This window comes from Staurois parvus, unplaced genomic scaffold, assembly GCF_062004578.1.
Source record: "Staurois parvus isolate SC_StPar_1 unplaced genomic scaffold, SC_StPar_1.0 ptg000436l, whole genome shotgun sequence".
Taxonomy (NCBI): domain Eukaryota; kingdom Metazoa; phylum Chordata; class Amphibia; order Anura; family Ranidae; genus Staurois; species Staurois parvus.
The window spans coordinates 1,110,834-1,129,243 of record NW_028318232.1 but is presented as its reverse complement, the minus strand read 5'-3'; the positions used below and the strand labels follow the sequence as shown (position 1 = coordinate 1,129,243).

The following is an 18,410-nucleotide window of genomic DNA, read 5'->3' as shown; positions in this document are numbered from 1 at the left end:
TCAAAACAAATATGGTTATGCTGGGTGGGTGCAATAGCAGGATCTGAATAAGAAGACAATCAGTCCAGTGGGAGGCCTACTCCTTTCACAGACATTGGGCAAGGTTGACTCCCAATATACACTCCACAGAAGATACAGAGGGTACTGCAAAGGGTGGTGAATCAAGCAGTGTAATGAGTGATAAAATCCACTTACAAGAGGTAGACACTCCAAAAACTGCTTGCACCGCTGTGATGTGGAAGACTGATATCAGTTTCTTGGCTTGTTACCAGTCAGGGAGAAAGCAAATGGACAAAGCCAAAGGGAAATTCTGTGCCACTGAACGCTGGAAGGTGCTGCACACAAGTGGCACAAGCAAATGGAGCAAGGACTGGAAACCATATCAGTTGACTGTTGTAATCTTGGCACTTCTGGTGACAGGGAGCATCAAACTGTCTCTATAGCAACACGTTTTGAGGGATCCAGCCCTTTTCTCAAACTAAAGAGTGGAAATAGCAGGGGAACTTGAATGGTTGGGGCAGGACTGAGAGCCACCCTGCAACATTGCCATGATGTCCCATTATGTTAAAGGCATAAAAGGACTCCATTATAGCTGAAATGAAAAGGGTATCTATTATTATAGAAGTGTGTATATATACAGGTGCATCTTAAAAAATTTAGAATATCATCAAAAAGTTAATTTATTTCATTCATTCTAGATTGTAATCACTCCTAGATTGTAAGCTCCAAGGAGCAGGGCCCTCAAATCCCTCTTGTATTGTTACTGTATTGTCTCCCGTTATATTGTAAAGCGCTGAGCAAACTGTTGGCGCTATATAAATCCTGTATAATAATAATTCATTCAATTCAAAAAGTGAAACGCATGTATTATATAGATTCATTACACACAGATATATTTCATGCATTTCTTTTAATTTTGATTATGGCTTACAGCTAGTGAAAACCCAAAATTCAGTATCTCAGAAAATTAGATTACATAAGACCAATAAAAAAAAATATTAATACAGAAATGTTGGCTTACTGATAAGTATGTCCATGTGCAGTATAGTATGCACTCAATACTTGGTCAGGGCTCCTTTTGCATGAATTGCTGCATCAGTGTGGCATGGAGGTGATCAGCCTGTGGCACTGCTGAGGTGTTATGGAAGCCCAGATTGCTTTGATATCGGCCTTCAGCTTGTCTGTATTGTTGGGTCTGGTGTCTCTCATCTTCCACTTGACAATACCCCACAAATTTTCTATGGTCAGGCATCTCCATAAAGCTGGTCAGCATAGGGAAGTATGAAGTGCTCTAGAATTTCCTGGTAGAGGACTGCTCCATCTCTGGACTTGATAAAACACAGTGGACCAACACCAGCAGATGACATGGCTCCACAAATCATCACTGTCTATGGAAACTTCACACTGTACCTCATGCAACTTGGATTCTGTGCCTCTCAACTCTTCCTCCAGACACTGGGACCTTTATTTCCAAATGAAATGCAAAATGTACTTCATCTGAAAAGAGGACTTTGGACCACTATCCAGTCCTTTCTCCTTAGCCGAAGTAAGACTCTTCTGACGTTGTCTGGTTCAGGAGTGGTTTGACACAAGGAATGCTACAGTTGTAGCCCATGTCCTGGATGCGTCTGTATGTGTGGTGGCTCTTGAAACACTGACATCAGCCGTAGTCCACTCCTTGTGAATCTCCCTCAAATTCTTGAGTGGTCTTTGCTTCACAATTCTCTCAAGGCTGCAGTTAACACTGTTGCTTGTGCATCTTTTTCTGCCACTTTTTTTCCTTCCACTCAACTTTCTATTAATATGCTTGGATACAGCACTCCTCCTTGTGGAGGGTGTCAATGACTGTCTTCTGGACAACTTTCAAATCAGCAGTCTTCCCCCCCATGATTGTGTAACCTACTGAACCAAACTGAGACCATTTAAAGGCTCAGGAAACCTTTACAGATGTTTTTAGTTCATTAGCTGATTAGAGTGTTACACAATGAGCCTACAATATTGAACTTTTTCACAATTTTCTGAGATACTGAATTTTGGGTTTTCACCAGCTGTAAGCCATAATCCATCAAAATTAAAGAGAAATGCTTGAAATACATCACGCTGTGTCATGAATCCTATCCAATTTTTGAGTTTCACTTTTTGAATTGCATTACTGAAATTAACTTTTTGATGACATTCTACTTTATTGAGATGCATCTGTAGTTCATGTGTATTACACCCTGTTGATAAATCATATAAACTATATAAAATTAATAGACCATATGAAAATAGAAAAATGTATTAAAAATGGTGAATTATGTGATTAAAAATATATTTAAAAAATCACACCTGAAATCCACAAAACATTAATATACCAAACACAAGAAAGACACAGATCACAACTGATAATATATAAACGTAAGGAATACAAATTATGTAAAAATGGAGTAAAAATAAAAAAAAAAGGTCAAAAATGCAATTCTTCTGCATTCAGGAGAGGGAGGTTTAACCTCCCCTAAACGCAGCAGCTCCTAAACTCTGTTAAAAGCTTATGTGGACATATAGGCTTTTATGGAGTTGAGTTTAGGAACTTTGGCAAAAAAGCCAAAAGCTCCTAAACTCAAGTTTTTAGGAGCTGCTAGTGTACATGAAGCCTTATTCTCACAATACACAAATATAAAATGTGTGTTTAAACCAAAATATTTGTGCAATGTTTTAATTCTAATTTCGCTAAAAGCTTTCCTAAAGAATGTGTCTCGGTTGTTGTACTTCATTTTCAGATTTACAAGCTGGTCGGGCTTCTGCAGCAGAGCCAGCAGCAAGCAAGCGTACACCTGAGGGCAGTGCACAGGTATATTTTTAAATGTTTGTAGAACAATAAAATTGAATAAAGTGTGTGGGGTGTTTTTTTTTTTTTTTTTTTTTTCCCCTTGATGTCTCGGTATCCTTTTTATTTGAATACTGTTGGGTTTGTGGTTTGGATACTTGCCACAGAAAAAAGGTTGCTCTTAAATGAAAATCTGACATCTCTGTGCTTAAAATATATATATATATATATATATATATATATATATATATATATATATATATATATATATATACACATACAGTCAGGTCCATAAATATTGGGACATCAACACAATTCTAACATATTTGGCTCTATACACCACCACAATGGATTTGAAATGAAACAAACAAGATGTGCTTTAACTGCAGGCTGTCAGCTTTAATTTGAGGGTATTTACATCCAAATCAGGTGAAAAGTATAGGAATTACAACAGTTTGCATATGTGCCTCCCACTTGTTAAGGGACCAAAAGTAATGGGACAGAATAATAATCATAAATCAAACTTTCACTTTTTAATACTTGGTTGCAAATCCTTTGCAGTCAATTACAGCCTGAAGTCTGGAACGCATAGACATCACCAGACGCTGGGTTTCATCCCTGGTGATGCTCTGCTGGGCCTCTACTGCAACTGTCTTCAGTTCCTGCTTGTTCTTGGGGCATTTTCCCTTCAGTTTTGTCTTCAGCAAGTGAAATGCATGCTCAATCGGATTCAGGTCAGGTGATTGACTTGGCCATTGCATAACATTCCACTTCTTTCCCATAAAAAACTCTTTGGTTGCTTTTGCAGTATGCTTTGGGTCATTGTCCATCTGCACTGTGAAGTGGCGTCCAATGAGTTCTGAAGCATTAGGCTGAATATGAGCAGATAATATTGCCCGAAACACTTCAGAATTCATCCTGCTGCTTTTGTCAGCAGTCACATCATCAATAAATACAAGAGAACCATTTCCTTTGGCAGCCATACATGCCCACGCCATGACACTACCACCACCATGCTTCACTGATGAGGTGGTATGCTTAGGATCATGAGCAGTTCCTTTCCTTCTCCATACTCTTCTCTTCCCATCACTCTGGTAGAAGTTGATCTTGGTCTCATCTGTCCATAGGATGTTGTTCCAGAACTGTGAAGGCTTTTTTTAGATGTCGTTTGGCAAACTCTAATCTGGCCTTCCTGTTTTTGAGGCTCACCAATGGTTTACATCTTGTGGTGAACTCTGTATTCACTCTGGTGAAGTCTTCTCTTGATTGTTGACTTTGGCACACATACACCTACCTCCTGGAGAGTGTTCTTGATCTGGCCAACTGTTGTGAAGGGTGTTTTCTTCACCAGGGAAAGAATTCTTCGGTCATCCACCACAGTTGTTTTCCGTGGTTTTCCGTGGTCTTCCGGGTCTTTTGGTGTTGCTGAGCTCACCGGTGCGTTCCTTCTTTTTAAGAATGTTCCAAACAGTTGTTTTGGCCACGCCTAATGTTTTTGCTATCTCTCTGATGGGTTCGTTTTGTTTTTTCAGCCTAATGATGGCTTGCTTCACTGATAGTGACAGCTCTTTGGATCTCATCTTGAGAGCTGACAGCAACAGATTTCAAATGCAAATAGCACGCTTGAAATGAACTCTGGACCTTTTATCTGCTCATTGTAATTGGGATAATGAGGGAATAACACCCACCTGGCCACGGAACAGCTGAGAAGCCAATTGTCCCATTACTTTTGGTCCCTTAACAAGTGGGAGGCACATATGCAAACTGTTGTAATTCCTACACCGTTCACCTGATTTGGATGTAAATACCCTCAAATTAAAGCTGGCAGTCTGCAGTTAAAGCACATCTTGTTCATTTCATTTCAAATCCATTGTGGTGGTGTTTAGAGCCAAAAATGTTAGAATTGTGTCGATGTCCCAATATTTATGGACCCGACTGTATATATATGTGTGTGTAACTTTTTCTCATTTGTTAGAGATTCCATTATTTACATGCAATAACTGATTAAACTGGCAAACATATTTACATTGACCAGCCAAGTATAACCCTTCTGCCTACTACAAACATGCTTCAGGTTTTTTTTGTTTTTTTTTTTCTTTTCCCTGGACCTAAGATTGCATGGAATGCAACAGTCGGGCACTAAGCTCTGCTTATGGCACTTTCCAGACCATTGTGCACTATTGGTGGCAGAACACTTTCCATTTCCAGATCCATGGCGCAGCCTTGGGTATGACCGAGTCACTGAAGACCCTTTTAATGAATACACCTTGTACTTGGACAGAGCATCATCAGTTACTACACTTGTAATGTAGCGATATACTAACCTCCTCTTTCGTTGATTCCACAAAAAGGCTGAACACAATTAAGTGCTGCGTTTACTAGATAGTTTCATATGCTCACATACTCAACACTTTTTAACGCATTTCAGCGAGAGTTAGCATCTTCGTGCAATTGCCCCTATTTGCAAGAGACATGTGGTTTCACCTCTTTTAGTCCTTGGTGCCCCCTACTGTGACATGGTCACCTCCAGCCATTTCGGACTCTTAGCCACCAGTTTTCAGTACTTAAGTTTGTGTAGTTTTTACCTGGTGTTCTCAACCAAGTTGTCCCTGTTAGGCTGTATAACATGTTCAATCCCAAGCTCAAAAGGAACAGGCCCCCACTGCATCGGGTCTTTCCATGTCATGATCTATTAATAAATTAGGGCAGCCTCCTCAGGGATCTGACACATTGTCCCCTGCTTGACTTTGTAAATTCCTCAGATTCTACCTTGGCTCTATCAGGTGTGGCTTCCTCCTTTGCCTTATCCAGGGAGGAGTTTTCTGCAAATATGCTGTATTTTTTTTTTTTAAAAAGTAGTACCAAAAGCAAACCTATAAATACAGAGGGGTGGTACCCATGGTTCCTCAATGGGAGCGCAGAAATCCTAGCATGGCTGCCAATAACTTAGTGAAAAGTGCAGAAGACAGAGCAAAAGCCAGGGGTTTGGGTAAACTGATCGTGAAAAGAAAAAGAGAGGAAGGCGCCTCTAAGTGCAGTATTAACAATTAGTAGACAATGGAAAATTTGCACTTACAAGATAAACGGTTAAAAAGACTCATCGTGTGGTAATTGGATCCAGGTGGGACATCCAGCCGTCCAGCAGCAAGCTATGCCTATAGGATCAGGAAGTAGAGTCCATGATGTGCCTGTGCATCAAAAATGAAGTTTGGAGAGCAGAGTCAGATGTAGCAGGTGAAAGGGGGCAGTAATGCATTTTGGAGCATGCTCAATAGGCTCCTTCTTCAGACCTCCTGAAGGAGCCTATTGAGTCTACTAATTGTTAATACTGCACTTAGAGGCGCCTTCCTCTCTTTTTCTTTTCACGATCAGTTTACCCCCACCCCTGGCTTTTGCTCTGTCTTCTGCACTTTTCACTAAGTTATTGGCAGCCATGCTAGGATTTCTGCGCTCCCATTGAGGAACCATGGGTACCACCCCTCTGTATTTATAGGTTTGCTTTTGGTACTACTTTGCTGCAAAGCTGAGGCATGGTGATTGTTTGCAGGGTTATCGTTTTTTTGTTTTTTACTTCACCTCCATTTTTTGGAATCCAATAAGGGACACTTGCAAAAAAATTAAAAAGTTAGCAAACTTTCTGAACTTGATGAAAATGCTATTGGCTAAAAAAAAAGAGGAAATTAATGCAGCCACCCCATCTAAGGACTGGTAACCCGCAGTAGGTGTTACTTGCAAACAGCATTTAGATAGGTGCTTTAACACCTTCATGACTGAGGGTAAAACAAATGTTAATGCCTAATCACAATTTTGACATGTGCTAGTAAAACTGTACATATCATTGCAACTTTGTGTCTGGGTGGATTATTCATCTTTCTTTCAGGACAAATTGGGCTTTCTTTTGGGCCAGTTTTCCTTTAAAATAAAAGTCAATTTATAGATTTATTTTTTAAATTTAGCTGTGTATTTATTACTATTACCACAACTAGCCATGATGGGTGAAGATTGGGCTATCTGGCCCTGCAGCATGGTTTGGTGATTGCCATTGTAAGTGATGTAGGCACTTGGTAATTTCCCCCTTAGAGTTTAGTGCCTTGAGTGCATAGTGTTGTTTATAGGACCAGTTCTGTGTGCTTGGGCCCACTTTTTTTTTTTTTCTTCAAGCGATTGCAGGCTTCCCACAGGAATGTCACTGCTAGAAAGCTACCATAGCTCAGGATAAGGAAGAGGTAGAAGCTTTTAAAGATCAGGAATCCCCTTCAACTGAGTCTTCCCAAAAGGGATCTTACAGTCCAGGGCTCAGAGTGTGGTGGGCTTCTGGTAGATGTGGTGCACTGTAACTTAGTTACCACTGCCTGAACCCCCTTCCCCTAAAGTCACTGGTTTTGGGGCCTTGCAGCCACCAAAAATTCCCAAGTACTTTCCAGTGCACCGTCACAAAAGGTGATGTATGCTTATTGGGCCAACCTGAAGAAGGTGTTTTTGCCACTGAGGCTCATCAGTGCCACATGGAGGAGGAATTCTGCTAGAAATGGGGTTCTTACTGGTTTATACACAGCTATTTCCTACCTAAATGGAACCCTGACAGACCCACTGTATGGGGTCCTAGTCTTTAAAGATTTCATGGATAAGCAGTTAGAGGCCCTCTTTAAGGTGTCCCTTCTGAAGAAGTGGCTCTTCAGCCTGTTGTGGGAGTTTGCCAAGTCCTTACAGTATGGGTGAAATGTACGCTCCATTCCAGAGAATGAAGCCCAGAAGATCCTGCCATTTGGCAGCTCCTAGGAGACTTTTAGAGCCTTGCGTTTCTCAATGGATGCCTTGGAAAACTCCATAAGGCAGTTTTCAGGGGTGATGTCTGTCCTTATAAAAGGATCCCATGGCTCAAGTGTACCTTATCGAAACTTCTCTGCAAGAATTTTCCCTCTCCATGCTTTTTGAGACCTACCCTGTCTTTCTTTAGTTAATTTTTCATGCAGGGTGCCACATGGCTTGCTCTGCCTGTACAGCACCCTTTGGCTCTGCAGAGCTTCAACCTGGTCTTGTCTATATTGCTGACTTCTTCCTTTTAAAACTCTAATAGATTAACTTTTTTGCTCCTTATATGCAAGGTTCAGAAGGTGCTTTGCTCTTTGAATGATGTTAAAGCTGTTCAGCTTTATTTGAGGTCTACAGTCTGACTCACTGTTTTGCCTGCAAGTCCTTCCTCAAAGAAGTGTACTCTTAGGCAGGCACACATTAACCATTTTTCTTTTCTGCAACCACAGGTTGCAAGGAAATTGCTATATTCCTCCAATACATTCAGTGCTGGTGGGGGAGTCCCTTATGCTGTGCTATTGTATTCCAACAGAAGGAGGTTTCCCTGCCATCAAAATACAATGATCACTGCTTGCTGCTATAGCCGCTGGCAACGATCGAATGAAAACACCCAAGCTACTGACTGACTTAAGTACAACCAGCTAGCCTTGCCCATACATGGATCAAAATTTTGATCAGTCTGTGGCCGGCTTTACAGTATTACGCAAAATTTTGATCGGTCTGTGGCCGGCTTTACAGTATTACGCAAACCTTTCTGTGGTGTCTAGGGAGCAACTGTTTTAATCTTTTGGGTAAGTTTTTTTTTTTGCCTGCCTTATCCTATATGCAGTATGTATTCTGATTATCATAGGTTGTGTTTTTTGTGCTGTCAATTTTAAGTGTCTGATGGTTTAAAATGACAAAATTTTCATAAGCATATTTTATTTAAAAAAAAAAAAAAATTATATATATATATATATATATATATATATTTTTTTTTTTTTTCATACTTCTATAAAGCGGTGCAAATTTGTGTAAAGTCAATTGTAATTTCTGTTCTAGAGTGCGAAATCTGCAGCTGGTGTTATTGATCTTACACTGGATGATGAAGATCCTGAACTGTCCTCTCAAGGTGAGCACAAAAGACCATTGTTGTCCTTGATTTACACATAGGTAAACATCCAGTTATGTTCTGCGAATAATGCAAATAATTTTTAGTTGTAGTTCAATGGGTGACGACACTATAATCTATAGCGAATGACATTAAACAAGTGTGTGGTTTTTTTGTTTTTTTTTGTTTGCTTGTTGTTGTGGTGTGTTTTTTTTTTTTATTGCATATAATGTAATACGGATTTGTCAAAATAGTAATCTGTATATGTTTAACATTAAACAGGGGCTTATATTTCCAGCTGTGAAATGCATGGAAACTGGGCTGAATAAAAATTGGGAGATTTCATTGAATATTTAGATGCACAGTATTCTTATGTAACGGAATAGAGCAGACTGATATAAAAAATATGTACGTAAAGAATAACATTTCTCCTTAAAAAAAAAAGTTTTCATACGTTATCTATGCTTCTGGTTTTGCCTACCATATGTAACGCCTTCCAGGAATCTGGTCAGGGCAAATGATAAATTGTTCAACTTGCCAGTGTCTTCAACCTTGAAATGTGTTATGCTTACCAGGAAATAGATTTCTGTTAATTGAATATGGATTTAAAATTGCTAAATGTTTGTTTTTATCTGTTGGGGTATGTGTATATATTGGCTAAAATTGGAAATTAATTAGTAACTGTTGGAGTAAACACACCACCCACCTACCTTAAAGTGCACCTGTGGCCTCTTACATGGAGTATTATGGCAGCATGTCAATGCTCATTATATGTCAGCCCATTAATCGCTTTCCTGCCGCCCTATAGTAAGAATTACTGCTACAGGGCAGCAGGGCTGCGCAAAATCATGTGTGTATATATTCGTGATTTGCATTTCCGCTACAGATGTCAATCACTGGGTCCCAGCCGGAGATTCCCTGCCGACACCCGGCAGTCACCAAGTAACACGGACAGGGGAGAGACCTGTGTGTAAACACAGGTCTCTCTCCTGCCGGCAAGAACATGCTGCTTTGTATTTCTCTGCACAGCGACATGTTTCCCTAGTAAAACACACAGCACATTGTGTAACAGCACACAGTTAACCCCTTTGATCGCACCAGATGTTAACCCCTTCCTGTATAGCCATTGCTTTTTTTTATTAGCACAGATCACGGTATTGGTGTCATTGGGATGTCAGTGGCAGTTAGTCAGTTCCCACCCAGTGTCAGAATACCTGCTGCAGTCCTGATTTATACAAGTCGCTGATCGCTGCCTTGGTATATATTAAAAAAAATAAAAAATTCCAGTGTATATATACACCGCCATTTGTAGACGCTGTAACTTTCACGTAAACCAATTAATGTACATGCATTGGGATTTTTTTTTTTTTTAGCAAAGACATGTAGCAGAATACATTTTTGGTCTAAAATGTATGACTAAATGTTTGATTTTTTTTTTTTTTTAATGGATATTTTTTATAGCAAAACATCAGAAAACGAAAAACCCATTTTTTTTTTTTTTTTTTGTAGTGCAAAAAATAAAACCCACACAGGTGTTCAAATACCACTGAAAGAAAAGCTCTATTTGTGGGGGAAAGAAAAGGACATTTATGTACAACGTTCCATGACCGCGCAATTGGCAGTTAAAGTAACACAGCGCCGTATTGCAAAAAATGGCCTAGTCAGGAAGGGGGGTTAATCCTCTGGATGGCAAGTGGTTAAAGGATAATCTCACCTTTTTGACCAAAAAAAATTTACAGGTTAAAAAAAAAAAAGTATTGGTTGCAGGAACCTGTAAAGCATTGCACCAGCCATCAGCAGATCACTGGTGCCAGGAAGGCCTCCTGCAGATATGATGAGAGTATTCCATGAACTACCACGGTTGTGTAATTGGGCAGTGGCTGCAGCATTGGGAACATGTAACCTGTTTCCAACGGTGAACTTATCCTTTAAGCTGGGCCAGAACTGCTCATGGCCTGTACCTAATGCTTGCCTAGTACAATACTGCATGCATTACCTCAATGCAATAGTGTTCTCAGGCTAAAGTGTGTGGTGTGTTTGTAAAGAGAAAAAAAAAAATCTTGACCTGTAGTAAAAGGGTCCTCCCTGATCTCTGTTTGCAAAAACACTGAATTTATCCTGAAAGATCACAGCAGAGACTTTTCCAAGGTTAATAGGGAGCAAACACCTTATTGCTCCTCTCTGCTGCTAGTTGGGGCTTTTTGCAAACTCCTCCCCCCACCCTTCCGAACTCACAACTATCCCCAGGCAAGGAGCCTTTATCAGATAATGTGCAGCCTGTAGCCATCACCCCAAATATGGTAACTTGTGTTTTTTCTGACCTGCATACTACTCTGCTTCTGAAAGATTAACTTGTTGCCTCTAGCAGCTCAGTTTCAGGTCTTGACTCATATAGGAAGTGCAAGGTCTACTCATCACCCTCAGATTGCTTTTCTGTACAAAGATCCAAAACACCCTGCTGTTTCCTCATCCAAGTGACTTGCTAGCACTACTCTGCAACTGGTTTTGGATGGTTCTGAAACCCCATGCAGATTAAGTACCTGAAGCCAAACTTGACCAGTGCTAGCAGGATCAGTAAATGGTAGACCGTGTGGACCAGGCTACTGTCGTATTGTGCTTTTGTGTGACATGGAGTTGGTTGCTAGGCATTTGAATCTGGCATCATTCAGTTGTAATCTCGTGCAGAAAAATGCTATGCTTAACCACTTCCAGACCGGACACTTTTACCCCCTTCCTGACCAGGGCAATTTTCAGCTTTTAGCGCTATCACACTTTGAATGACAATTGCGCGGTCATGCAACACTGTACCCAAATTAATTTTTTACCATTTTTTTTAGATAGATAAAGCTTTATTTTGGTGGTATTTATTCACCACTGGGATTTGTATTTTTTTTGCCATGTAAATGAAATGTCCAAAAAATTTTTAAAAAAGTGTTTTTTTTAATAAAATTTTGCAAATAAATAATATTTCATCATAAATCTTAGCCAAAATTTATTCCGTTATCTTCTTAGTAAAAAAAAAAAAAAAAATCCAAATTAGTTTATAAGCAAAAATTATAATTTTTAACATTTTTTTTTACATTTTTATTTTTTTATATTTTTTTTTTTTTATTTTTTTTTTTTTTTACATACTGTCACCCTAGCAGTACAGTGTCACCATGGTGACACTGTACTACTTGTGAGGGGTGATAAAGATTTTTTTTTTTTTTTTTTTTTTTTTTTTTTTTTTACACTGATTGCTTTTACACCCATATAGGATGTAAAAGCAATCATTTCTCTTTCTCTCTGTGTGCATTCCTGCACTCATTGAGAAATACAGAGTGAGCTGTGATTGGTCACAGCTTGTCACATGGTACAAGGCTTTTGTGAATAGCCTTGTACCATGTGACCTCTGATCATTCACAGATTTCACACATAGTAAGCAATGATGTCACAAGTGACATCTTGCTTACTACTTTGCATGTGATCACTGATTGGCCAATCAGTGATCACATGATCGGGACCTCGTACAGAGGTCCCGTCCGACGATCGGTGTTTTACTGTGTCCGGAGGACAGAGCGGGCACCAGATCGCGGTGCTGCGCGCTCCCAGGGAGCGCGCACAAGCAGGGTGCGGGGAGGCCGTTTATAGACGGCCACCCGACCCTGCAGTGCCACCGTCCGGCCGTTTATATACAACGGCCGGTCGGGAAGTGGTTAAAGTAGAACTATAGGAAACTTTTTTTTTTTTTTTTTTTTTTTTTTATTTCCATTTCCACCATCTGTGTCCCATTTCAGGGATTTCCCTTCCTGTCCCATAGCCAAACAGGAAGTGAGAGGAAATCCCGGCAAATTATGGGAATCTCTTGGGAACCCCCAGAACCACTGTACCCATTGGAAGATTTCTCAACTATTTTACCGAGGACAACCCAAAATTTGTGATTTTCTTTCACTTTCAATAATAAGAAACACAACAAATAAAGAAGGAAATCTCTCTTAATGGCATGGACAGCAATAAAAACTGGTAGGGGTTCTAATGCTTCTCCACTCTATCCAAAACTAAAAAATAAAGTTTTTTTCCTTTAGTTTATGCTTTAACTGAGAACAGCAGAACTGGCTTCTAAGACAATTCTATGCATGAAAAAAGTGTCAACAGCGTCCCTTTTATCCTCATTAGAAATAGTGTCTTAAAGATTCAGTGGATGAGTAAGAAAATGTTACTTCGGTAGAAGCACTTGCCTCCCACAAGCCAAGCGAAGGATCCACTACATACCCCCAACCTTTTCTCAGCTGCAGTGTGCCTTTCGTGCCATTCTAGTCTGTTTCCTTACAAAGGTCTCATTTCCTTTCTCATATGAGCCCCCACGTCTGTGAACATGAGGACGACGCTTTGGCTTAAGTACTGGACTGTAAATGGCATACTAAAAAGCACCTTTTTTGTATGTCATTTGAGGGACCGCGTCTTTTCAGAGCTGCCCTGGACACAATCAAGGATGTCACTGAGGACAACACTACACATCTGCTCTGATAAAAGAAACCTAAATCTCCGTCTGGGAAGCCTCACCCCTCTTTTTGTCCAAGAAGAGTTCCTTTTGGTTATTTCCAGTTCTCAACCTCCAGAACTAGGCCTAAACCCTTGACTTCCAAGTCCCCTAAGCCCCTACTTTCCATTGTAGGGGGACGTCTGTCCTTTTTTGTAGATCTGACAACCTGAGGACTTGTTTACACATGCAGCATGGACGACTGCTCCTCTACAGAGATGCTTGACAGGCCTTTAGGAGGCGCATGCATTGCAAGTGGTTGAAGGGAGGTAGCAGCGTGGCCCCATTTACTTAATGTGGCTGGTAGAGCTTGCCAAACACAATGGAGGGATAATTTTTCCCACAAAGCACCTCGGCATGTGTACACCCCCATCCTCTGTCCTTGCAGCTTAGGGGGGAAGGTTGGGGGAGTGGTAAAAACACAGCTTGATCATACTTTTACCACCCCTCGGCCACACGTGTAAACAAGGCCCCACAGCGCTCTGTCTACCAAGAACTAGCCTAGAAGAATGGGGTGCCTCCAACATAGGTAAGGCTTCTGGCAATGATGCCTGGAACGTCCTCCAACTCAACACTCAATGCAGAGGAGGAAATTTTATGGAAGGAAAAGCCTAGTTCAGGGTGTACTACTGCAAAAGAGCCACCAGAGCATTCACTATCACTGCCAGGGAATCCTGTACCTAAATGCAAACATTTGCAAATTGCTGTGAAGCCCTGCCAATATTATGTTCCTGAAGTTTACTTGGCTGAAAAGGCTGCAATGTGGCGTTCTTCCCAGGAGAGCATCACTGAGAAATTTGCAACTTATGGGTGAAACATAAAACAAAGCATCAGACTCTGGGATCAGTGGCTGCTAAGTTGGTACAGTGGGGCTATTCCTCTTACCCTCCATATCTACAATTCAACATGTTGCAGCCTCAATGTTGTAAGGCAACGTAAAGGCTTAGGGTAAAAGACAATGCATCCAGTACGCAATTTGGACAGCTAATGGATGAAATTTAGATGGCTGTAGATGGCCAGTAACTGATGGTTGGCAGTGAGAATGGCTCAAAGTTCCACGTGGCTCTTTGCAAGTTGGAGGAACAGCTGGGCGATACTTAATGCTTTATGGAAGGAAGTGAATGTGTGTGACACTCCACCCAACAGATAACATCAGCGCTCAGTTCCACAGCATTTTTCTTTCTGTGGTAAAATCCAGCTGGAACAGGAAATGACGCCCAGTGACCGATTTAACAATGAAGTAGCTCCCAATCTTTGGCTCAATTGGCCTACTCAGTAAACGAGTCTGCAGAGACAGGGCAGGCATTAAAACTTTTATCAGAAGGGAGTTTGGAAAGCACCCCACTTAAAACCCAGTGACTGAAGATCACTCCTAGGCTATATTTGCAACATTCACTCCTGCATGGTCCTGATGCTCAACTTCAAAAGCCAGACTAAAGGCAACCATGTCAGATAACTGCCAGTTGGAGGGGAAACCAAGTGTGGGTTTCTTTAAAATACAAAAAAATGCCAACATCCAGGTGCTACAGGCTTGTTGTGGGTGTGCTTGCTCAATGTCAAGAATAATAGCAGGCACTAGCCCAGCTGCTCAGGATCATCCACCTGAAGTTTGTGGAATAATCACACAAAGTAAATTACACCGGACTGCTGTAAGGAAAGTCACTATGCGATTGTGCTGATATTTATTTGCACTGTTTCCTTGGGTTTCCAAAGAACAGTATGTGCCAAAATATTCCACAGTGATAAAATTCATTAAAACTTTAAAACAGACATACAGTATACCATAATTGATAGCTTAATCATAAATTGTATAATGGTGGCAAAAGTTAAACGGTTTTGCATACCAGCCCATAAGCTATTTGAATTGCTGAGAAGACAGATGGCATGTAGCCCAAATGGTGTATAGCCTAGAAGTACTCAGAGCTTGTGTGTGAAACGGCAGCTAGCCACGGACCCACAGACTGGAAGTGACCTCACCGGAGGGCCCGGAAGAGGCTGACACCAGAATACAGGCTTGAACAGCAATCTAACAGGTTAACATAGCAACACGTTTCAGACTTGCCACTTTATCAAAGCCACATGGTAACCAAATTAATGACTGTTCATGTTAACACACAGAAACTGATGTAATAAAGGAAGTGAAATTATTTAAAGGCATATAGTAATAAATTGGTAACACAGGTCTGCAACAAATTTTTTTTCCAAGAGCCTGTTTTGATTATTCCACGTAATCCTTTGTTTTTTGGTGCGCTGAATCCGAAAATGACCTCCATTTTGTCATAGAACATCACGTTTCCTGTCAATTTAGGTAACTATGTTAAATAAGGCAATACCTCAAAATAAATGGAAATAGACTTATAAAATTAAAGTTTTATTACAATTTTTTCATAAATCCTTTTTTGAACTAAAATGAGCTCACCTACACACACTAAACTCGATTCTTCTTCCCTGTGAGGCTCCTCTTGGTGCATTTACGCTTGTGAGTAGTATCTGGAATGTCTCTCTGAAGCATCCAACAGTAGTCTGCCATCATTGTAATACTTCATTTTCCCTGGTATCTCCTTTCCATCTCTTTAATGTCTTGGTGGAATCGTTCCCCTTGTTCCTCACAGCTCCCAAATTTTCAGGAAAGTAGTTAAGCTGGGACTGGAGGAAATGCACTTTCAAACTCATCAGGCAACCTAAAGCTTGAAATGCTTTCAGCATTCGTCCGACAATCTTTTTGTAGTGAGATTCTTTGTTATTGCCTAAAAATGTCTGTACGACTTCTTTAAATGCAATCCACCCTTCTTTTTGAGGATCCGTCATGGTATTGACAAACTCTTGATCAACTTTAAGCCTTCTAATGTCTGGTCCGACGAACACACCTTCCTTCAATTTTGCCTCCGACAGGCCTGGAAACTTGGTGACCAAGTATTTGAAGCATTCTCCATCTCTTGGAAGTGATTTTACGAATTGCTTCATCAATCCCAATTTTATGTGGAGAGGTGGTAGAAGAACTTTATGGGAAGGTACCAAAGTTTCTCGGAGGACACTTTTTTCACCGACTGTTAGCACCCTCAGCTGCCAACTCTTCTTGGTCCAGTGATTTTGTCGGTCTCGACACAGAAAACAAGGGTATTTGGTATTCTTCAGGAAAGATTAACCCCTTCTACCATTAGAAGCACAGACTCAGGGCTGAGGCTTACACATACAGCATGCTGCTGAGTATTCCAGTAGTCAGACATGTCACTCAGAGCAGCACTTGCATTCACCCCCTTTGCAGGGGGGGGGGGGGGGGAGGGCAGAGATTGTTTACCTGAAAATAGCAACAAAGGGCCAGAAGAGAACAAGGGAAATGAGGAAATAGTTTTTTTTTTTTTTTTTTCCCCTAAAAATTAATTAGCTTATCGATATATTGCTGACCATCAGATTTACAGTGCTATATTTTTTTTTTTACATAACTCGAACAACCCCTTTTTAGGTTTTTTTGCCATTTTATATCTTAAATGCACTTATGTGAATTAATAGTAATTTGGACTTTAAATTTGGTTAAAAACCCATAATATAAAAAAAATACCAAAAATTAAAAAAATTTGATAAATTTGAAGACAATTTTGCATTTTGTGGCAAATCATGACGTCTAGGAGTTTTTTCAATATTTGTTTTCAGCACACCAAAATACATGGAAATTAGATGAAAATAATCAAACAGCTTTTTAGTCACAGACCTGTGTAATTTTTACCAACACACAGGAAACGTTTAAAATACGCCCATCTTCCTAGACTCTAGAAAAAAACGAAGACCTGCTTGGAGGTAGGAGGAGTTATTCTGGACTGGCCTACTTTCAGTAATATTGTTACTGTCATTTTGCCAGTGTCCAAATTCTCCTTTTATGCAGCAGTAGAACCCAGAGGTTAAAAACTTCTTGCATGCCTCAGTGTTTGAAAAAGAGAAGTATATGTTTATCAGCTTATGACACAAGCCCAGATCGTTATTAGAACAGCAACCCAAATAAAAACCTTAAATCCTTTAAAAAAAAAAAAGTAACGTTGTTGGTAGGTTAGTTATTATGTAAGATTTCGACCCGAACATTATGGAAATACTAATTGTGCATAAAGAGTTCTCTGAATAAGTTAAGCTTTTGTCTGGTCTTGACTTTTTTCTGAAAAAGAACTGCCCATTTCCTGCTATGTGAGGGTTCCTAGCCAATCCTGTGCATACGGTCACATGGCTATATATTTGTAGTGTGCTTTTACTTCTAGTCTTGGGGTATTTGTATTGAGTTTTGGTGATATTGCTACTCTGTTTCTCAATGTTTTCCTTGCTTGAGGCTCTGACCTGAGGAAACAAGACGCCATGCACAACAGCATGATAAATTGGTAAGTTAGAAATGAAAGATCAACTGCATCAGGGAGATCACAAGCACAAACTGAGGCTAGTCCTTTGCCAATCTTTTGGACACCTCTTCCAGATTTCAGTTCATCTTTAACCTGATGCTATGTTTGGTCTGGGCATGTAGGGGTTAAAGCAGGGGTGGCTAACCTGTGGCTCTCCAGCTGTTGTGGAACTACATTTCCCATGAGGCATTGCAAAGATGGGAAGTTACTGACTTGCAGAGGCGTGATGGAACTTGTAGTCCTGCAGCAGCTGGAGAGCCGCAGGTTGGCCACCCCTGGGTTAAAGCATAACACCAGCTAAATCACTGCAGAAGTTGTTTACAAATTTATGCATTTTAACCACTTGCCCTCCTGAGGATTTACCCCCCTTCCTGATCAGGCCACTTTTTGCGTTACGGTGCTGCGTTACTTTAACTGACAGTTGCATGGTCATGCAATGCTGCACCCAAATTAAATTTATGTCTTTACCCCCCCCACACATAAATTGAACTTTCTTTTGGGGGTATTTGATCGCCTGTGCATTTTCTAATTTTTGCGCTATAAAAAAAAAAAACTGACAATTTTGAGAAAGAAAAACTATATTTTGGACTTTTTGCTATTTAAACAAACATGTCCAGTAAAAAAATCCAATTTCAACATAAATTTAGGCCAAAATGTATTCCGCTACTTGTCTTTGCTTAAAAAAAAAAAAAAAAATCCCAATGCGTGTAAATGAATTTGTTTACGTGAAAGCTATAGCATTTACAAATGGCGGTATATATATTAGGATTTTTTTTTTTTACTAGTAATGGTGGCGATCAGTGA

The 18,410-nt window shown here is 40.2% G+C and overlaps 1 protein-coding gene across 2 annotated transcripts in view; it reads left to right on the top strand.

Moving 5' to 3' along the window:
* ATF7IP (activating transcription factor 7 interacting protein) overlaps positions 1-18,410 on the top strand; it is a 142,394-nt gene that overhangs the window by 104,989 nt on the left and 18,995 nt on the right. For both annotated transcript variants that reach the window (XM_089687693.1, XM_089687694.1), the window contains exons 11-12: positions 2,760-2,830; positions 8,660-8,729. In XM_089687693.1, the coding sequence (XP_089543819.1) occupies positions 2,760-2,830; positions 8,660-8,729 (141 nt within the window). The remainder of the gene's footprint in view (positions 1-2,759; positions 2,831-8,659; positions 8,730-18,410) is intronic.